This window comes from Hemiscyllium ocellatum, chromosome 17 (genome assembly GCF_020745735.1).
Source record: "Hemiscyllium ocellatum isolate sHemOce1 chromosome 17, sHemOce1.pat.X.cur, whole genome shotgun sequence".
NCBI lineage: Eukaryota > Metazoa > Chordata > Chondrichthyes > Orectolobiformes > Hemiscylliidae > Hemiscyllium > Hemiscyllium ocellatum.
In genome coordinates this window covers 40222277-40245173 of record NC_083417.1, presented here as the reverse complement: position 1 = coordinate 40245173, position 22897 = coordinate 40222277, and the positions used below count along the sequence as shown (strand labels likewise).

The 22897-nt window shown below is 42.1% G+C and overlaps 1 protein-coding gene across 1 annotated transcript in view; it reads right to left on the bottom strand.

The window, feature by feature from the left end:
• Positions 1 to 22358, bottom strand: part of gpt2 (glutamic pyruvate transaminase (alanine aminotransferase) 2) — a 33731-nt gene extending 11373 nt beyond the window's left edge. The window contains exons 1-7 of the mRNA XM_060838105.1: positions 21966 to 22358; positions 6442 to 6531; positions 5157 to 5265; positions 4171 to 4304; positions 3767 to 4010; positions 1696 to 1775; positions 1411 to 1547 (exon numbers count right to left, since the gene is read on the bottom strand). Of these exons, the coding sequence (XP_060694088.1) occupies positions 1411 to 1547; positions 1696 to 1775; positions 3767 to 4010; positions 4171 to 4304; positions 5157 to 5265; positions 6442 to 6531; positions 21966 to 22271 (1100 nt within the window). The 5' untranslated portion in view covers positions 22272 to 22358. The remainder of the gene's footprint in view (positions 1 to 1410; positions 1548 to 1695; positions 1776 to 3766; positions 4011 to 4170; positions 4305 to 5156; positions 5266 to 6441; positions 6532 to 21965) is intronic.
• Positions 22359 to 22897: the final 539 nt, after the last annotated feature.

The window sequence follows — 22897 nt, the reverse complement described above, 5'->3', positions numbered from 1 at the left end:
CAGGCTTGGGCTGACAAGTGCTGAATAACATTCGCACCACAAAAATGCCAGACAATGACTGTCTCCAATAGGAGACTGTCTACCTACTGCTACTTGGTATTCAATGGTATTACCATCACCGAGTCCCCCATTGTCAAAATCCAAAATCATTGAACAGGAACTCAACTGGATTCACCACATAACAGTGGCTACAAGATCAGGTCAGAGGCTAGGAATACTGCAGCGAGGAATTTACCTCATGACTCCCAAAATCTGTCAACTGTACAAGGCACAAATCAGGAGTGTGACAATATTCTCCCCATTGCCTTGATGAGTGCAGCTCCAATAACACTCGAGAAACTTGACATGATCCAGGACAAAGTAACCTGCTTGATTAGCAATGTATCCGCTCTCTCCATCATGGATACTCAATAGCAGCTGTGTGTATAATCTATAAGATGCATGACAGAAATTCACCAAAGACCCTTAGATAGCACCTTCCAAACCCACAGACACTTCCATAAAAGGAGGACAAGGGCAGGAGATGCAGGTGGTGGTCTACCCATGTAAGTTCCTCTCCAAGCCACTCACCATCCTGAACTGGAAACGTGTTGCCGTTCCTGCACTGTAGCTGGGTCAAAATCCTGGAGTTCTTTCCCTTAGGGCATTGTGGGTCAAGCTGCAGCACATGGACTATATTGGTTCAAGGCAGCAGCTTACCACTACTTTCTGAAGGGCAGCCTAGGGATAGGCAATAAATGCTGTTCAGCCAGCTACACTCACGAGTAAATAAAAAGAATTAAGAAGAATTAGACGAGATAATCTTATTGAAACATTCTAGATTCTGAGTAGGCTTTCCAGATTAGATGTTGTTTCCACAAGTTGGGGACTCTCAAATTAGGGGACAGAGATACAATCAATTTGTTCTCCTAAAGAGTTGCAAATGTCCAGAATTATCTACCCCAGACTCTTGTTGAAACTAGAGCTGAAACATTTTTGAAATTGTGAAGTTGAAAGCTACAAAGATGCCAGCAAGAGAAAGGAGACATGGATAGGTCAGTCATGATCTTACTGAATGGCAGGGCAGGCTTGAGGGGTCAAGTAGCCAATTTTTGATGATCTTATAATAAACATGAAATTTGAGTGAAATTCAATTTGACTCAATATCTGTAGTCTTTTAGCTAAAAGGAATTCCAGATTTTCACTACCTTTTGTGAGGTAAGTGTTTCCTGATTTCACATCTAAATAACATGGGTCTGATTTTAAGACTGTGCCTTCTTTACTGGATACTCTGACCAGATTAAATTTATCCCTACAAAAGAATTAACTGAATAAATGCAGCATTATTTAAAACTCCTGAAGTGAAGCTTACAAATGTAAACAAAAACTGCACACAAGTAAGATTACATTGAGCAGAATAGAAACACCTACTCTCCTGTGTATCCTTTGGACGTAGAATGAAATGAGACCAATTCCACTGTGTTGAAGTACTCCGGACCCATCTCATATAACACCTTCTTGAATGAGTAAAATTTACAGTCTTCAGAATACACGTTTTCCTGGTATACCTAGGATAGAGAAAATAAACATCCAAGTCTACTTTATTTTCTGAGGCTAAACAATCCATGACTGGGAATACAACACTCTCCCAAAATCACAAGGTTTTAACTATCAAACAACGTGAAAACAAAAGCAAGCTAACAAGGTTGGTCTTACCTCATCAGCCAGAACAAAGAGCTTTTCCTCATAAGCAAAACGAATTACATCCTCAATACCTTTTCTGCTTTGTACTTGGCCTGTGATTAAAACAAAAAGCTACTTATATTAAAACTAATTTTATGAATTTCCATTTCAGAATTGCTTTCCTCTTTCAGGCAGTTTAACCCATCACTTCTTACAAAAGTTTAAACACTAAGACAGGGGTGCTGCACTCGTATCTGATTATTTAAGAGGTTTTCTAACACTCCTAAAATGCTCTCTACACTCATGTGCAAAGCACATGTGCAGCACTCTTGCCAGTATAGCTAGTGACAACATTGCATCCCACTCACTCATTTATTATACTTATTTGGCACCACTATGTTTGTAAACAGCAGTGCATTTCAAAGTGTGATTGAGGAGTACTTTATATATGTGTAATGGGCCAGGTGCTGGCAGGTGGGATGAGATTGGGTTGGGAATTCTGGTCGGCATGAATGAGTTGGACCAAAGGGTCTGTTTCCGTACTGTACATCTCTATGTCTCTATAATGTGAACCTTCAGGTATCAGGAGACAGCCATCATTTAATTCCTTACTTTCATCGAGCGCATTACTGTAATTCTCAAATTAGTCACTAGATGGAGTTTTGCACAAAGTCAAGGGGACTGATATTTTGTTTGGCGGGGGGGGGGGGGGGGGGGGGGGGGGGGGGGGGTGAAGTGAAGAAGGGCAGCACAGCAGCAGGGGGGAGGAGGGTAATGTAGGTCCTACAAAATCTAAACAGTAGGCATCTTACCTTTTCTCTTCCATATTTTCTGCCTGGCAATTAACCAGATTAAGAGGCTAGCTATTGAATAGGAACGACGGTAGCCATCTCCAATTTAGGAGGAAGGAGGGAAAGATGGAACATTAATCGTTTTTTTTTTGGGGGGGGGGGGGTGGAAGGAGGAGAGAAGTATCAAACACAGCAATGAGGACAACCACAATCAGCACAATTGGTAGACCCACTCTAACTCACAAGGAGCACATAAAAATACATTAGCATTTTATGGCTGACTATTCCGGTCTTATTTATCGATTGCTAGATTAGATTCCCTACAGGATGGAAATGGGCCATTTGGCCCAATTAAGTCCACAGCGACCCTCCGGGGAGTAACCCACCCAGACCCGTTCCCCTACCCCTGATTAATGCACCTAACACTATGGGCAATTTAAATATAGCTTGAAAACCACCGCCACAAAAAGAGGAAGGACGTAGGCAGTGGGTTAAAAACTGTTTTGTGATTTTACATATTTGACCCAATCCCTTTTTCCCCATGGTTACTTTCAACCCCAAAGGTGCTTCACCCAAGAAAAACATGTATGCATCCAGGGATCCTCACATTCTGGCAGAATTCAGAATGAATTTGCAATAATACCAATTTAATTTTGAGGGGCTATAGATGGTAATAAAATAATAATAATTGGTAAATCCATATGCATTGGTACAAGATAAACAACTATAACTTCTGGGATGGACTTGTTAAAACCGCATTACCATGGCACCTCTGACATTTCAGGGCAATCCAATAATTCCCAGAGATAATGTAGTACATTTTGTAATGTCCAATTATACAGGTAAATGACACACCGAGACAAATAATAATCTATGGATAGATAATATGATTGATTGAAGGAGGAACATTAGCCAGGCCATCAAAGAACTCAGTATATTTCCCTTAAATATTGCCATGGGATTCTTGACAACAATTTGAAAGAATAAAATGGGACTTGGTTTAGTGTCACCTGAACAGGTCAACGGTGCAGTATTCTCTCAGTACTGCACTGAAGTGCCAGCAAAGATTATGTGCATCCAGACACAAGAGGCAGGAATGCTGCAACTGAGTCACATTACCATGACAAATGAAAAGTTGTGTTACTGAAATAAAGTGTGCCTTACTTATACCTGTAACAATATTAATTCCTTTGCTAAAACTGACTTTTAAATATTTTCTTTAATATTACAACAATTCAATGAGTGCCTAACATTTGCTAAAGACTAGCTTTTCAAGAGTACACAAGTGTCTATTTTTGAAATAGTTCAAGTACCAGTTGGGTTTCCTGGGTTAATAACACAAAGAACCTTGGGGTTGCAATATTCCCTAGCTGCATTCAGGTTTCTTTTCAGTTCATTTTTATCAAGAGCCCAGCCATTTTCTTCATCCAGGTAGTAGTTGATTTGGACGGCTCCTAGCTCAGAGATGACTGCTGAGTATAGGGGATACTGTGGGATTGGAATCATCACTCCAGTCCGCATTCGCCCTTCTCCAGCCACCAGAAGTTTCATAATAGTCTATAAAATAAAAAAAATGGAGAGGCAGGTAATTCAGAATGATAAGCATTAAAACTATTCAAATATAGAGCAATTCCAAACATATTTAATTCATCAGCTACAATTCAACAGTGGCAACCACACTCAAGTTTTTAAACAAATGAGCTAAGGCTTTACGTACAGTTATTCCATCACTTGCTCCTGTGGTAATGTAAATATTATCAGATTCTGCAGGAACTCCTCCATCCCTTGTCTCTATGTACTTAGCAACATCTTGACGTATACAATCTAGACCCTGGCTTGCACTGTAGGAACCTGGCAAAAAAAATATATATATAGATGATAAATATTACAGTTTAACATTTCATTAAAATTACAAACTTTCCAGAAGTGCTGGACTTTTGGCTATGTGTATTACTCAACGTCTCTGGTGTTGTTACTAATACAGATGAGGCACAAGCTGACATTTGATATATTTTCAATTTCAATTGGCAGCTTGGTCTAGGTATTGTGCCAGCTGGCTAATTCCCTATGCTTTTTCAAAGGTTGACTAAATGCTGTGGATAGAACAGAGAGCACTGGGCTCTGAAATGATGATCACAACTGGTCAAAATTTAAGAATGTTTTCTATTTGGATCTTTACTGTCCCCTCTTTACAATGATGAGTAAAGCTCATCACAATTCTTTCAATCCTCACAGCAAACTATCCTGCCTTCACAAGTCATTCTATTGTGTGAGGGCAACAAATATACACACACACACACACACACTGACTATATATATATTCTATTTTGGTCTTGAATCAGCAACTACTCCAATAATATCAACGTGTGCCCAATAGGTAATTCTGATTAAAATCAGCAGGCAAACAAAACTATTCTGGAAGAACCCAACCGGTCCCAGCAAAATAAACCAATTCCATAGATTGCATTATGCACATACCATGATCTCATTGGAGGAGGAAGAGGAAACAATGTCCACTATTCCTCATTACTGGAACATGACAAACTTGGAAACAGTTTTAAGTTATAATCTTACATGAAATTTTCACTAGTCACCTTCCATAGAATCTTACATTTATCACTCACTTTTATAGTATCAGTTTTGCTGAACAGTACTATCCTAAATATCAATGCAAAAGTACAAAGGAGGATGCAACAAAGATACCTAAACTTTGACCCCCACAGTACAGCAGGATACGATGGGCTCTCTCCTTTGCATCAGCAGGGAAATGCTGACTCTCAAGCAGTTCTGGATAAGTACAAAGAGCAGCAACCTAAATTGGGAAAGAAATACAATCCAATTAAGCATTTCTTCTGCCAACAACACTAATAAGCAACCTTCCGCAGCCATAACTTTATTGAACACTTCAACTACAAACGTTCATTGCATTTTGTAAACAATTATCGGGAAATGCTTCATATTTCATATTTGTTGCAAACAAAAGGTCCTTTTCAAATGTGTAGTTGTTACAAAAAGAGCTCAAAACAAAAAGGTCATAAAGACATTTTTTAAAATATTAACAAGAGAAATGGGACTGTAATTCATCAGATTCTGACTTGGAAAGTGTCACATATGTATTTTTCTGACATTTTATACTTTCAATTGCTCATTCTACTTGTTACACCTGCTTCTGAATTGAACTGAACAATTTATTGTCACTTACATTTTCATACAATAAAATACAGTGAAAAGCTTCAACTGTCGCCACAATCCAGCACCATTTTAATTAGTTTAATAATAAAAAAAATAACCAAAAGAGAATCAATATTTGTTCTACCAGCTCCACTATGGTTCCTGAGCCAGATCACCACCTCCACTGTCTCGCTCCTGTCTGTGCCAGACCCACCAACCATTCTTTAGGTCCTATATCTTTGCCCTGGGTCTACCTCGCCAATACTAGGTACCTTGATGAATCTACAATCGTCCTGCAACCCAGAGTCCCCGGCTCCGCTGCCACTGCTGCTTTGTTCCTGGTTCTGGGCCTGCTACAACCAGGAGTTCCTGGCTCCACTTTCACCTCAACGATGCCAGTGTCCAAGGTTTCAGCTTGGCTGACAAATACTGTACGTGCGATTAGCCAATGATTAACTGTTTAAACAATTGTATTGTAATATTGTACAAAACCCAGAAATAAATTCCACATAGAATTAAAAAAGACATTTTAGGTGGCTATTGAAGTTGTATAGTTATGCTAAGAAACAGTACGTGAACAGAGGTGAACCGCTCACCTCTCCACCATGCCACAGATTGAAGAGAAAGCATTCCAGATTAATAACACAAATTTGCAACAACAAAGAAAATCCAAACACATTTTGGAAACAGGAAACTTTCAATGCTAATTAGGACCTGGCTGAGAGAAACCTGTTTTTGTCCTATAAAAAGTGAATTTAAAATGAAAACCTTTCAGAAAGCACTATAATACTTATTTTACCCTCACACGTACACATACCTGTCTCAGAAATGTAATTGGCTGCTGTCCCATCGCATGAGCATCTCCAATGTTAGCTCTGATTATTTCCGTGAAAGGCTTCTGGGCTCCCTGTGTACAAGGGGCACAGAACAATCACAATTAAGTGCAATGTAACTATTTGCTTTAATATATCCTGGACAAGGAGATAGCTAAGGTTAACAGTTCCATGTAATGGTTACAGCACAAGTGCTATAAAACTCAGAAACACAGAAGACAAGTGCAGGAGTAAGACCAGAGGAGATTTACAAGGATATTACCTGAAATGAAAAATCTCAGTTATGAGGAGAGACTAAATAGGCTGGGTTTACCCTAGAGTAGAGGTGGTACAGGAAGATCTGTATGAGGTAGACAAAATTATGACAGGCATAGACAGGGAAGAAATTCCCACTGCCTACTGTATGACAGAAATGTCTAAAGACCAAAGGATGTAAGTTTAAGGTGAAGAGTATGTGGTTTAGAGGTGATTAAGGAAAAATTTTTTTTTAAACCACAAAGGTTGCAGAAGTATGGAACACACTGCCTGAGAGGGTGGAGGAAGCAGGTACTCTTGCAAATTTAAGCAGCATTTGGATGAGCACATAAAATGCAGGGCATACTATGCTATGGGCCAAATGCAGGTAAATGCGATTAGTACAATTTGGTGTTTGGTCAGCCAGCACAGTGGCTACTATAATGTATGGCTGATTAGGCCTATTGAGTCTAATACACCATTCAACATGATCAAGGCTGATCCTCTGCATCAATGCCATACTCTTCTCATACTCCTTCACACCTTCAGCAACTAGAAAATAATTCCTTTTTTAAATATATTCATTCAATGACTTTGCCTCCAGCCTTCTGTGTAAACTCCATAGGCTCACCACTCTGATTCAGTGGGTTACCAAAAGTGTTGCCATTAACAACTGAGATTAGAGTAGATTAGATTACTTACAGTGTGGAAACAAGCCCTTCGGCCCAACAAGTCCACACCGACCCGCCAAAGCACAATCCACTCAGACCTATTCCCCTACATTTACTCCTTCAACTCACACTAAAGGCAATTTAGCATGGCCAATTCACCTAACCTGCATATTTTTGGACTGTGGGAGGAAACCGGAACACCCTGAGGAAACCCACACAGACACAGGGAGAATGTACAAACTCCACACAATCAGTTGCCTGAGGCGGGAATTGAACCCAGGTCCCTGGCACTGTGAAGCGGCAGTACTAAGCACTGTGCCACCGTGCCACCCACGATTAGAAAATAAATTAAAATAAAAAATTATAAGCCACTGCACTTCATGCAAACTCATAAAAACTAACACTATAAAAGAACTGAAAGGGAATATGTAACAGAAGTATTGCATCAACAGCATATCTAACACCTTATAAATGGCACGGTGTCCAAAAAACAGCCTGAAATATCTTTCATATTTACTGTACCTCCAAAGCACCCTAGAAAAGGAGGCCAAAGATGTTAATCCAACGTTTGAAGAGTATCCTCAAAAGAAAATTCACACTTTTGCTATTCCAATGGGCTGCTGACAGATATTCCATCTTATGTCTCCCAAATCTGAGCTCATCCAAAGCTCTGCTGCCTGTACACTAACCAGTACCAAGTTGTAGCCTGTTCTCACAGGAGGTTCATTTCATTTTACTTGTATCTTAACTCTGAAGTTCTCTTTTAACCCCAAATACCTACATGGACTTGACTGTCCTCATTTCTACAACTCCTCCATGGAGTGATAGTGATCAGGGTGGAGTGTGGAGTGGACAGGTGGGAAGGAAAATGGACAGGTTGGACAGTTCAAGAGGGCAGTGCAGAGTTGGTGGATTAGTTCTGGAATAAGGTGGGGAGGGGAGGGGAAGGGAGATGAGGAAATGTATGAATTCGACATTGATATTCTGTGGTTAGGATTTGGCAGGAGAGGTAGCCCAGGACTTGCATGCCCTTGGTGAAGTGGGAGGGGAAGTTGAACTGCTCGGCCACAGGGCAGTGGGGTTAATTGGTGAGTATGTCCCAGAGATGTTCTCTGAAACATCCCGCAAGGTGGCGTCCTGCCTCCCCAATGTACTGGGGACCACATAAAAAGCAAGGCACATTAGATGAGGTGTTTGGAGGTGCAGGAAAATCTCTGCCAGATAATGAATGATCTTTTGGGGCCTTGGATGGAGGAGGGGGGGGGGCAACTGTCTCGAGGGACTCTTGAACTGTCCATCTTCTTTCTCACCTATCTGCTTCACACACCACTCTGACCTATCACCATCACCTCTCATTTCCAGCTACCTATCGCATTTCCAGCTACCTTCCCCCAGCCCCTCCCATTTGATCAGTCAGCTCCCTTGCCATCATCCCCCCACACACATTCCTGATGAAGAGCTCATGTTGGAAATGTTGATTCTCTGGTTTCTCGGATGCTGCCTGACCGGCTATGCTTTTCCAGCACCACACTTTTTGACTCTGATCTTCAGCATCTGCAGGCCTCACTTTTTCCATGCTCCCAGTGTGGTCGCTTGCACATTCTACGTTCCATTTGTCTCAACAATGGCAGCCACGCCACAAGCTCTGCTGTTTCCTTCCTAAACTGTTCCTTCCTTTAATCTCTCTTCGTCAAAAGGTTACAGACTACTCTTTGATGCTTTGGATTTTGTATTATATTGGATACCAGGGGAACCAAGCAGGGTTCAAGATACTATTAAAAAAAGCACAAACTACCAATCACAAAAAAATAGAACTCTGTTCAGAACAGCCATTTGCATCTCAGTTCATTTTGAAAATTCAATATTAAAAACGTAAATAATATCAATGATTTGGAAGTAAGTGAAAGGACTATACAAAACCAAAGACTTAATTATATGTTTTCATTTGACAATGTTGTCACAGATTGACATTCTTTTCAAAACTCAATTATCTTACTTGAAATGAGCTACTGATTTGTCACTTATGGCACTTCATGAACAAACAAGAATAAAAAAACTTTCATTGTCAATGACTTTGAATGCAAAGTATAAAACTGGATTTAAATATGAATTCTATGTTCTGAAAAGCAAGCGATTTCAGATCAGCATTTCTGAAATCTAGTCTTAACTTGAATTTCCGTTTTGAAAGATAGAGGCATTCTTTTTACATGAATTTACATTAGTATAGTGTCTTTAACATAATATAATGTCTCTCATGCTTCAAGGAGTGACCGAGCCAAGCAATAGAGAACTTAAGAGAGTTGGCTGAGGTTACTCAAAGAGAAAGATTTTTAAAAACATTTGCACAGGCAATCAGCAAGGTTGGGGCAGGAGGGGTGGAGGGGGGTGGAAGAGAGGGGGATGCTTATAGAAGGAGTTGCACAGCATGAGATAAGGACAACTGCAAGTTTCACCAATAACTGAGGAAAGTCAGTGATGGTGGGGGAAAAAAAAAGAAAGCAGACTGAATCAAAACTTCAGAGTATGGCATTGATATGTTGCAGGTGGTGAAGTAGGGAGCGAATGTGTAAAGCAGTTGTGAAATGCAGTGTGAAATTCAGTACAAAACGCTACAAAAAAAAAGGTACCAAGGATAAAATCTTGCAGTACCCTGGAGGCAACAATGCAAGATCCAGGGAAACTAATATTAGAAATATGCCACAGAGTTAAACTTATACAAGTAAACAAACAAGAGGATGTTGATTATTTCCAACTTACACACTCAAGCTCCCAGGTCTTAGGCAAGGAAGGAAAACATGAAAAAAGGAATGTAAAGGAGATTAATGATACCTTTATCCAATAAAGGAGATAGTTGCTTGGAAAGCCAGGGTGTGCTTCGGTCTACAGAGAGAGCAGCAAGTCGTAACTACATCAGAGGAAAATGGTGGAAAAGTCCATGAGGGATTTGTAGCTGAAATGGCATGACAAAATACACAGGGACAAAGCAGTGAAAAGAAGAAAACTAAATTAGAAAATGGAAGGATACAGAAGAGTAAGACCATGTAAATGAAAGACTGCATTAGAGCAGAAAGAGCAAAATAGCCAGAATTTAGGGGAAAGTGCCCAGGACGGGAGACAGAAACCATTTTCTGATCAGAAAAATTAACATGTGTAGCACTGTGAAAGACTGAGTTACTAACTGCAGAGGCTTGATGCCTAATGCAATAATTCAGTGGTCCAGTACGGTTTGGTGATGGGAGGAAGGGACTGAAAAGAAATGGGCAAGTGTCAAAACGTACAGACTGGCCAGAAGTTATTTGGGCTACTCTAGCCAAAATCAGAGTTCAAACACATGTATTTGATACAGCAAAGCTGAAGGCCAATACGGCCATCCCATAATTCCTAAAAAGGAGCTCGGTCAGTTCAGGATGAGCTGTTACCAGGCCAAGAAACTGGCAGCTGATGGGCATCAGGAACAGCGACCAATATTAGGCAATGGCAGAGCAATGAGCAGCTTGACTGAGGAAAACAGCTGAAAGGAAACTGAACTCCATGACTTATGGTCTTATGGTCTAACTCTGATGAGGAGCGAACAGAAAAACCTAAAGAATTAAGGCAGCATCGAGCATCAATTAGTATCTATGACAAGGAAAGTATCTTTAAATTCAAAACCAAAATTGATTTATTTGGCAAATTCCTCCAGGAAATTTACTCTCTAATGTGCTGTCATACAATGTGAACAAGAAGCAGTGTACCTAAACAGATTTTCAACATGTCTCTAAAGACAGCGCTTTCTCAGGGAGCTACCAATTTGTTTTTAGCTAGCATAGGTCAAGTGTTTCAGTCTTTTAAACCAGATCATAAACTGTCTTTGAATCCATTTTAGACATTCTAAGCAATGTGGGAATATTTCATGGCTAGCGTTAACTATAAAATGTAACTTTCAAACCAACTGCCAGGGGATTCAGAAAACTTAATCATTGCGTGATGCAAACTGACTATCTGGCAATGGTGGAAAAAATATAATGGTAAAACATAGTATAACTGAACCTTTTAAGTGTTCACTACACAACCAAGACTGGCTGATTCAAGAATTTTCGACTGATTGGAAATCCAATGAAAAAATTACTCAATCACGTTCTATTCAATATGATCCAAATGTTTCTGAAGCTACATGATCTCTACCAAACCACCCTGCCTCCCGCCTCCCTCCCCCCCCCAAACCAAAGGGTTTGAAACAATATATACAGTAAAACAATCTTACAGTGGAAACCCTTATTGAAACTTCAAAAGCCTGGTTAACAACAAAAACAAAGCTACATTGCAAAGTGGGCCTCATCAAAATATGACTGAGACCATAAGACATAGGAGCAGAAATTAGGCTATTCAGCCTAAATATACTCAGTGACCCGGCCTCCATAGCCTTCTAGGGCAATGAATTCCACAGATTCACCACTCTCTGGCTGAAGGCGTTTCTCCTTATCTTCGTTTCAAAAGGTCTTCCCTTTACTCCAAGACTGTGCCCTCAAGTCCTAGTCTCTCATACCAATGGGAACATCTTCCCAACATTCACTCTGTCCAGGCCATTCAATATTCTGTATATTTCAATTAGATCCCCCCTCATCCTTCTAAATGCCATCGAGTATAAACCCAGAGTCCTCAAGTGTTCCCTGCATGTTAAGCTTTTCATTTCTGGGACGATTCTCGTGCCCCTTACATGAACACGCTCAGGACCAGTACATCCTTCTTGAAATATGGGGTCCAAAACTGCACGATATTTGTATGTCTGCCCAGAGCCTTATACAGCCTCAGAAATACTTGAAATATATTCAAGTCCTCTCAAAATAAATGCCATCATTGCATTTGCCTTCCTCACAAATGAATCAACCTGCAAGTTTACCTTAACAGAATCCTGGACGAGAAATCCCAAGTATCTTTGCACTTCAGACTTCTGCATTTTCTCCCTATTTAGAAAATAGTGCATGCCTCAATTCTTCCTACCAAGGTGCATGACATCACACTTTCCCAATGTTGTACTCCATCTGCCACTTCTTTGCTCACTCTCCTAACCTGTCCTTCTACAGCTTCTCCACCTCCTCAATGCTATTTGTCCCTTTACCTGTCTTTGTACTTGTCTGCAAACTTAGCCAGAAAACCCACAGTTCCTTCATCTAGATTATTAATGTATAAAGTGAAAAGTTGTGGTCCCAACACTGAGCCTTGCAGAACACCACTTGTTACCAGCTGCCATTCACAATTATCCCCGATCTCTGTCAGACAGCCAAGCTTCAGTCAATGCTAGCATCTTGCCTCTGACACAATGGCCCCTTATCTTACTCAGTAGCCTCCTGTGCAGCACTTTGTCAAAGGCCTTCTTGAAGTTCAGGTAGCTAATATCCATTAGCTCTCCTTGGTCTAACCTGCTCATTACTTTTTTTTTAAGATTACTTACAGTGTGGAAACAGGCCCTTTAGCCCAACAAGTCCACACCGACCCGCCGAAGCACAACCCACCCATACCCCTACATTTACCTCTACCTCACACTACGGGCAATTTAGCATGGCCAATTCACCTGCCCCGCACATCTTTGGACTGTGGGAGGAAACCGGAGCACCCGGAGGAAACCCACGCAGACACGGGGAGAACGTGCAAACTCCACACAGTCGCCTGAGTCGGGAATTGAACCCGGGTCTAACCACTGTGCCACCGTGCCGCCCACTAATAATTCGCGCAGATTTGTAAGACTTTATCTCCCTTTGATGAAACCAAGCTGATTTTGCCTCATTTCACCATACACTTTCAAGTATTCAGAAATCTCATCCTTCACAATGACTTCCAAGATCTTACCCAAGGCCAAGGTTAGGCTAATCAGCCTGCAATCTTTTGCCTTACTTAAACAGGGGAGTCATGTTAGTGATTTTGCAGTCGTCTGGGACTCTCCCTGAATCTAGCAATTCCTGAAAGATCCCAATACTCCCCCCATCTATTTATTACCTGAGCTAGAAACATTTGAAATTACAGACCTAAAATGCAAGTTTGATGTTTTGTTTGGCAGAGTCACCTTTGGAAGAATAAGACAGAGAAACTGGAATAACAACAGCTGAGAAGTGCTGGACATGGGATGATATCATGAAGCTGGAAATTAAAGAAATTAAAGAAATTGCAGCTCCAAGATCATTTGCCTTCTTGTGGTGTGGCTCTGGGGATGGTCTTGTCCTTGGAAGACTTGAATTTGGCATGCATTTAAATATCACTAAACCGGCTCAATCTTTCAGAATACTATTTCTCAATTATGCACATACATTATTCACATGCTACACTAGATTTTTTAAAAAAGCTTCATTGGTTGATGATATCTTATTTCAAATGAACTGATTTTTGAAGAAAAGCACCTTAAAATGAAAAACATTTGCTCTCACAACACAATATTACAATATAAACTATGTTAACACAAGTGGACAATTGGGGATGGGCAATGGATGCTAGTCTAGCCCACATCCTGTGAATGTTGGAAAAATGAAAGGTCTTCACAGCGCTATTTGGAGAGGGCTGTGGTTATCAAGTTAAACATTTATAAATCAAACACATGCTGGATCTAAAAAATCCAGAATGATTTTATCTCTGCAATAGAAAAACAAATGACTGTAAAAAGCACAATACATTATCCAGTGTAAATACTCCCTTCCAGTCAAGATGTTTTCGTTTTGACCCATTCAGATAGCTGTAGAAAAGACAGAACTCCTGGGCCTGGATTTTCTGCTGGCCAGACAAACATTATTGTAACGTGGGTAGGAGTTGCACATGTGGAATCTCCATTGTAGCATATTTTGAAGGAAATGTCTGGGAAATGTAGGATTCTGTTGGACAATTCCTCTTTACTTGGAAGCATCCTAGAGTATGTGTAAATCAGACATTCTGGAGGGTTCCCCTCTCTCTGACTACCTATCCTCCTTAGCATTCCTCTGCCACCACCTCCTTCCACTACTAACTCCTCCCTGGCCAGCCTTCCTCCACTAACTCAACTCTGGCCTCGAGACACCCATCCCTCCTCCACCTGGTTACCATCACCTCATTCTTCCACCAATACTTGCTACCCTAATTTTCTAATTCTGATTACTGTATCTGCATGTTATCTTTGAACCAAAGATACCCAGATTCAAGATGCTTGTGAAGCTACACAATTGTGGCCCATGGTTGTCAGAACAAGTTTGGTAATAAATAATTTGTTTATGGCTCGGCAGAAAATTGAAAACAAAAGCACAATTTTAAAAATGTGCAGAACAGAATTTTCAAGTAAACGTTTCCAAGATCTCTCAGAATATCAAGATTTCCCAGATTCACATTTTTTCCTAACAAATTGAAAAGCTTCAAATTTCCCCACATTATATTCCATGCTATGTTTTTGCTCAGTCACCTAATGTATGTACCTCCTTTTGCAGACTATATTCATAGCTTACTTTTTCACCCAACTGTGTAATGCCAATAAACTTGGATACACTGCACTTTGTGCCCGCATCTAAGTGACTAACACAAATTGTATTTCAGAAGACCAAAAAATGACACTTGTGGTACTCCACTAGCTACTGTCTGCTGGCCTGGAAATGGCGTATTTATTTCAAATTTCTTTTAGGTGTTACTCAATCTATGTTAATAAATTTCTCCAATTCCAGTGGGCATGAATACTGCACAAAAACCTTGTGTCATTTAATCAATGATGCTTGAAAATTTAGGGGTCCCCCCCCGCCATATTCAGCCAATAGTTACAATCTCAAAAGCTGCAATGAATGTATCAGACAATCTGCCTTTCATTAATTCATTTGATTCAGCTTAACAACATGGTTCATGGTTAGAACTGCTGCCTCACAGCGCTAGGGACCCAGGTTCAAATTCAGCCTCAGGTGACCATCTGTGTGGAGTTTGCACATTCTCCCAGCGTCCTCGTGGGTTTCCTCCAGGTGCTCCGGTTTCCTCCCACAATCCAAAGATATGCAGGTTGGATGAATTGCCCATGCTAAATTGCCCATAGTGTTCAAGGATGTGTAGGTTAGGTGCATTTGTCATGGGTAAATATAGGATAAAAGGGTAGGGAAATGGGTCTGGAAGGGTTACTCTTCAGAGGGTCGGCATGGACTTGGTGGGCTGAAGGACCTGTTTCTACACTGTAGGGATTCTATTCTAATATTTCATAAATATCCTGAAATTACATCCCAAATAACAGATTTGAGCATTTCCACTATTACTCATATCACAAGGCACAATTAGCCTATAGTGCTCAGTTTTCTCTTTCCCCCTCCTCCCTTTAAAACTGGGGTTTCAAATACTATCTTCCAAACAACAGGGGATGTTCTCAAATCCCCTGGCAGCCAACTGCCAAAGGAATAAACCAGTACGTACCTGACCTCAATTAATAGTGAACAGGGAATTCTAGAAAATCAAAACATTGTATTCATTATTTCTGAAGTCACAATTTAAAATCCTAGGGTCTTGACCATTGAATCAGAGATTTGTTGGCTTTTACTCCAATTAAATTTCTCCACTACTATTTCTTCACCAGCATGCATTCTTTCACAAGGTCTACAGTTCCACACATCAGAAGAGAAAAAAATTGCAGAAGGTGTAGATGGACACAAAATACTTGCTGCATCTTTCAGCCCTTATTCCCCATCATAATGTCTCCCATGTCTGCTTCCAGATAACCCACAATTACTCAAGTTAATCTCTTCTTAATTATGGAAACTCTTACAATCTATTTACATCCCTAACAGCCAATCTTGTTGCTATTTTCCCTTTCTACATTAAATTCTCATTTCTCCTCTGCTAAACTTTATAAAACTCTGCCAATTTTCAATAAAATCTCAGTTATAAGGAGAAATTGGATTTGCAGAAGAGGCTTTTTTGGGGGGGCGGGGGGTGGAGTCTGATTGAGCTATATAAAATTATGAAAGGCATAGATAGGGTAGATCATGAAAGTCTCCTCCCCATGGCAGATATGTCTAAGAGCAAAAGTTTAAGTTGAGGACTAGGCAGTTTAGGGGGGAACTGAAGAAAACATTTTTTCACTGAGAAGGTTGTAGAAATATGGAACCTGAGAGGGCAGTGCAGGCAGGTATTTTCAACATTTCAGAAGCTTCTGGACCAGGCAATGGACTGAGTGCAGGTAAATGAGATTACGTTTGTTCGTCACCATGGATATGGTGGGCTGAAGGATTTGTTCCTATATTTGAGATTCTATGGCCTAACACTGTCTTCCAGTGACACGCTAAGCCTCTTCTTTTAACCTAATACTTAGTTTCTCTTGCAAACCATTATCTGATCGTGTTTCCTGTGATTTTTATTGCTTACGGCAACATATCCTTATTCTGAATTATGAATTCTTAAAGGGTCTTTCATCGCCTAACTACAACAATATTATTTAATTTCCTAGCCTATTTTTTGGCAACTCTCCCCTCACATAGTTTAATTGCACTTTAAAAAAATAATTTTGGGTATAACTAAAGTTATTCATTCCAACATATTATGAACTTCCTTCCCTGGACTTCCCATTACGAATTGGTTATTAACGCCAACATGCTACAGCACCAGATCCAAAACAGCCTGCTGCTTGGTTGGTTCTTTCAAAACAACTTGAATGTTTTTCATAAACTCGTCATCTTACACTATTGCTGCAAATTCTGATTTTCCAATCTATTTGCAGACCATGTTTTCCATGATTATGGCATCCTTAAAACACCAAGTTTTTTTAAAAATTCCTGATTTCACCCTAGCTATTTCCTTTACTGAGCTCTGTATACTTTTGTTAGTCTAATTTTGATCCAAAATTGCTATTCTGTTCTACAGCTTGTTACTCATTCCAAATCAGTTCAGCTCCTAATGCCCTGGTTATTCATCGCACCAGACCAATGATCTCAGTTCATGGTAAATGAAGCTTGTCACAATGGAAAAGCTGGTTCCTTATCCCCTACTAGTGGAGGTACCCCAAGAATCGACCCCCTAGTGAGCGGCACGGTGGCACAGTGTTTAGCACTGCTGCCTCACAACGCCAGAGACCCGGGTTCAAATGCCGCCTCAGGCGACTGTGTGGAGTTTGCACACTGTCTGCATGGGTTTCCTCCGGGTGCTCTGGTTTCCTCCCACAGTCCAAAGGTGTGCAGGTCAGGTGAATTGGCTATGCTAAATTGCCTGTAGTGTTAGGTGAACGAGTAAATGTATGGGTGGATAGCGGTTCGGTATGGACTTGTTTCCACACTAAGTAATGCAATCAATGTTCCCTTGTATCCAATGGAACTGTCATTTATCTAACTGACCTGTCATCAATTTAGTTGTGGCTCAGGTAAGCATCCAGAGATTATTATTATAATTGTTTGCGATTTAATTTCAATTTTAGCTCAAGATCTTGCAAGGTAACTTCATTCCTACTTCTACTCATGTTGTTCATATAATGACAACAGATGAATCCACCTTCTTCAATTCCACCTTTATTCAACTGTGGGGGAGCAGGGGAAGGGACGATCCCTTTAAGTCATAGGGAGGCAACACAACCGTCAGAATACTCAGTCATGACTCCATAGTTGTATCTATCCCTCTGCTAACATATTCCTTTTCACTATTACATTTTCTTTTGCTTTGACGTGAATAGTGTCTTGTAGCACGGGCAATTTGCTCTCCAATTTCCAGATTTTTAATTTGAAAGGTAGAACAAACATTGTACTTGTAGTATAAAGACAATGGCAGAAGCTCCTAGACAGGTTGGGAGAGTGGTCCAGGAAATGGCTGATGGAATTTAACGTGAGCAAGTGCGAGGTCTTGCACTTTGGCAAAAAGAATAAAAGCATAGACTACTTTCTAAATGGTGAGAAAATTAGTAAAGCCAAAGCACAAAGGGATCTGGGAGTGCTAGTCGAGGATTCTCTAAAGGCAAACATGCAAGTTGAGTCCGTGATTCAGAAAGCAAATGCAATGTTGTCTCTTATCTCAAGAGGGTTGGAATATAAAAGCAGAGATGTGCTACTGAGACTCTATAAAGCTCTGGTTAGGCCCCATTTGGAATACTGTGTCCAGTTTTGGTCCCCACACCTCAGGAAGGACATACTGGCACTGGAACGTGTCCAGCGGAGATTCACGCGGATGATCCCTGGAATGGCAGGTCTAACATATGAGGAACGGCTGAGGATACTGGGATTGTATTCGTTGGAGTTTAGAAGATTGAGGGGAGACTTAAGAGATATACAAGATAATACATGGCTTGGAAAAGGTGGACGCTAGGAAATTGTTTCCGTTAGGTGAGGAGACTAGGACCCGTGGACACAGCCTTAGAATTAGAGGGGGTCAATTCAGAACAGAAATGCGGAGACATTTCTTCAGCCAGAGGGTGGTGGGCCTGTGGAATTCATTGCCACGGAGTGCAGTGGAGGCCGGGACGCTAAATGTCTTCAAGGCCGTGATTGATAGATTCTTGTTGTCTCGAGGAATTAAGGGCTACGGGGAGAATGCTGGTAAGTGGAGTTGAAATGCCAATCAGCCATGATTGAATGGCGGAGTGGACTCGATGGGCCGAATGGCCTTACTTCCACTCCTATGTCTTATGGTCTTATGGTCTCCTAAAGACCTGCCCCTAGATAGGGGCTATTTGGGGAGGTATGAATAAACATTGGTTTCACGATTCGCCAAGGGGCTCATTCATCTGAAACTTGTGATTAAGACTTCCTAGTACACCAATACAACTTCTACAATCTAGTCACAACCATCAACACAGAACAAGAAAATCATTTTGCTGACATCAAAGATTTTGTAAACAGCTAATGTATTTCAATGTCTACAATGCACATTAAAAGATCATCAGCATTTTTCCTCCACTGTCTCGCTCACTCTCCCTCTTCAAAAAAAAAGGTATTATTTATCATTGTTAAGGTCAACTTAACAGAAGTCAAATACTTCTATCACAGCTAAAAATAGAAATATCTGTGGATATTTCACAACTGAATTCATAAAATATAGACGTAGACTTTTTAATGACAGGATTAGGTAAACTCAGTACACCTGTTGCCTTAATGTTTAAATAAACCATAATATCTGCTATCATTCCACAGGAAAAGTTTCAGAGTTAAAATTCTCATCGAACATAACATTCCACAAAGCAAGGCTCACAAATTCAACATAAACCTCCAGTCTGTGATCTGATATATGGTAAATGTAGAATTTTATATTATGGTTCTGAGGTAAGATTACTAACCACTAAGTCACAGCTGATTCTAATGTTTAAACTTTGACTGTTCTATTCAGGGCCAGGTTTAATTTGCATCGCGAGTGTGGTGCTGGAAAAGCACAGCAGGTCAGGCAGCAGCCGAGGAGCAGGAAAATTGACCTGATGAAGGGCTTATGTCCAATATGTCACTTCTCCTGCTCCTCAGATGCTGCCTGACCTAATGTGCTTTTCCAGCACCACACTCTCGACTCTGATCTCCAGCATTTGCAGTCCTCACTTTCTCCTAGATTTAATGTGTGTGTAACCATTTTAAGAACTTACAAAGAATATATTGAAGTATGTGATATTTACCCCAGCACAGGGCCTGCATTGAGCAATCTAGAAGGAGAAGTCAGTTTCGAAAGGAGACTCTCAGTGAAGGTGAAGAGGAGGAAGAATCCCTTTTAAGGATCATTGGTTTACAGACATTTTCCCCAAAACAGCTGAAACTGAGTCTTTGAATATATTCAACATTGGATTAGACAGTTTTGTTTTATTGATGAAGGGCTTTTGCCTGAAATGCCGATTTTCCTGCTCCTCGGATGCTGCCTGACCTGCTGTGCTTTTCCAGCAGCACTCTAATCTGGACTCTGATCTCCAGCATCTGCAGTCCTCACTTTTGCCTAGTTTTGAATTAATGTCAAGGACCTCGAGGACTGTGGAGAACTCACAACAACAATGGAGTTAAAGTCACATCAGATCAATCACAACCTAGTGGAGCAGGCCGAGGGAGCAAATGTGGGTCGAGAGTGGAAAAGCACAGCAGCTCAGGCAGCATCCAAGGAGGAGAATCGACGCTTTGGGCAAGAGCCCTTCATCAAGAACGAGGCTTTTGAGCTGAGGGGGTGGAAGTGGAGGGGTGGGGGTGGGGTACGGCAGTTGAACATGCTATAGGTAGATAGGTAATGGTGATAGGTCAGAGAGGAGGATGGAGCGAATAGGATGGAAGGAAGATGGACAAGTCATGAGGGCAGTGTCAATTTGGAAGGTTGGAACTGGGATAAGGCGGGGGGGGGGGGGGGGGGGGGGGGGGGGAAAGGAATGAGGAAACTGGTGAAGTCTACATTGATGCCGTGTTGTTGGATGGTCACATGGTGGAGGATGAGGCGTTCTTCCTCCAAGCGTTGGGTGGTTAGGGTGTGGCGATGGAGGAGGCCCAGGACCCACATGTCCTTGGCAGAGTGGGAGGAGTTGATGGTTTTGGTCACGGGGCAGAAGGGCTGGTTGATGCAGATGTCCCGGAGATGTTCTCTGAAGCACTCTGCAAGTAGGCATCCTGTCTCCCCAGTGTAGAGGAGACTGCATCGGGAGCAACGAATACAGTAAATGACGTGTGGAAGTGCAAATAAAACTCTGATGGATGTGGAAGGCTCCTTTGGGGCATAGGACGGAGGTGTGGGTGCAGGTTTTGCAATTTCTGTGATGGCAAGGGAAGGTGCCCGGAGGAGAGGATGGGTTGGTGGAGTGGACGTAGACCTGACAAGAGAATCGTGGAGGGAATGGTCTTTGTGGAAAGCAGATAGGGGTGGGGAAGGAAATAAATCTCTGGTGTTGGGGTCCGTTTTAGGTGGCAGAAATGGCAGAAGATGATGCGGTGAAAGGTGAGGGCAGGGGTTCTCTTCTTGATGGAGTTGGAGGGGTGGGGTTCGATGGCAGAGGCGTGGGAAGTGGATGAGATGTGCTGGAGGGCATCATCGACCACGTGGGAGGAAAATCTGCAGTCTTTGAAGGAGGAGGCCGTCTGGTGTGTTCTGTGGTTGAACAGGTCCTCCTGGAAGTGGTGCAGCAGAGGCGGAAGAATTGGGAATAAGGGATAGCATTTTTACAGGAGGCAGGGTGGGAGGAGGTGTAGTCCATGTAGCTGTAGGAGTCAGTGAGTTTGTAGAAGATGTCTGTCGAAGACGGAGTGCAACTCAGTTTCTGAGCAACTTTGGATGTACATGCTTGGCTCCAATGTTGGTCTAGAAGAGATTGGGAGTAGTGACAATGTTCTGACGGAGGGTCACTCAACTGAACACGTCTGATTTCTCTCCAGAGATGTTGCCAGACCTGAGCTTTTAGAGCAATTTATGTTTCTTTGGCCTAAAAGGGGGTGCAATTATTTGGTCAGTCTTGGTTAACTAAGGTTAAAGAGAGTGTACTAGCAGGTGTTCAGTCTGAGGCGCTGAATGAGATCTGAGAAAATAAACAGGGAGAGAAGATGCTTCTAAAAAGGGAACTGCATTTGAAGAGGCACACTTGGGCGGGACAGTGAAAACAAAGTCGGAGTTAACTGGGTAGAGCCAGCAAATGCACAATGGGCCGAATGGCCTCACCCTAGACTGCATTGCTCTGTCAAGTCCAGTACATGGTTCAGTCCTGCTCCGCTCGCCCGCCCACCAACCTGTTGCAGCTCCTTCTCGATCTCTCCCGCTTTAATGACGATGGGTCCCCGCACCGCGTACTCAGTAGCCCGGACCTGCGGGTTCATGTTCGCGATGGTGAGGACCCTGTCGCCATTCCTGCAGTTGTCCCGGAGAAGCGAGGCCGCCCCTTCGGTGATCAGGCCGGCGGCGGAGCCCCAGGCGCCGGCTAGACCCGCTCCACGGTCCCCGAATCGCCAGCTCAGCCGCATCCCGGCCAGGCGCCGAGCGCTCCGGCCCGACACCACCACCACCGCCGGTCTGGCCGCGGCCCCCAGTGCGTACATTGCTGCTGCCTCGGTGAGCTGTTCACTTGAGAGCGGCTCCGGGACTGGAGCAGCAGCATCCCCCTTTTTTCAAAACCGCATCACTGTCAAATAACACTGCCTATTGTCTGAGGCAGGCTGGGAATTGTAGTTCCAACAGACACCTCGCGAAGTCAGCGCCTGACCTGAGAAACTACAGCTCCCGGCAGGCCATCCACTAATGACACACGCGCACTCCCACCAACAATGTTCGATGAGATGGAGCAGGCTGGGAATTGTAGTTCCATAATGGACACCTCGCCACGTCAGCGGCTAACCTTGAAACTACAGCTCCCGACAGGCCTGGCGCCAACGGCGCACGCGCATTCCCACCAACAAAATTGTAGCACGGAAACACTGTTCGGTCCAACGCGTCTTATGCCCATCAAATATCTTAACCTAATCTAGTCCCATTTGCCAGCACCTGGTTCATATCTCTCTAAACTCTTCCTATTCATATATCCATCCAGATGCCTTTTAAATGTTGTAGTTGTACCAGCCTCCACCGCTTCCTCTGGCAGCTCATTCCATACACGTACCACCCGCTGCTTGATATAAGTGACAACTTCTGTTATCTTTCCCCTCTCACCTTAAATAAACCTATGCCC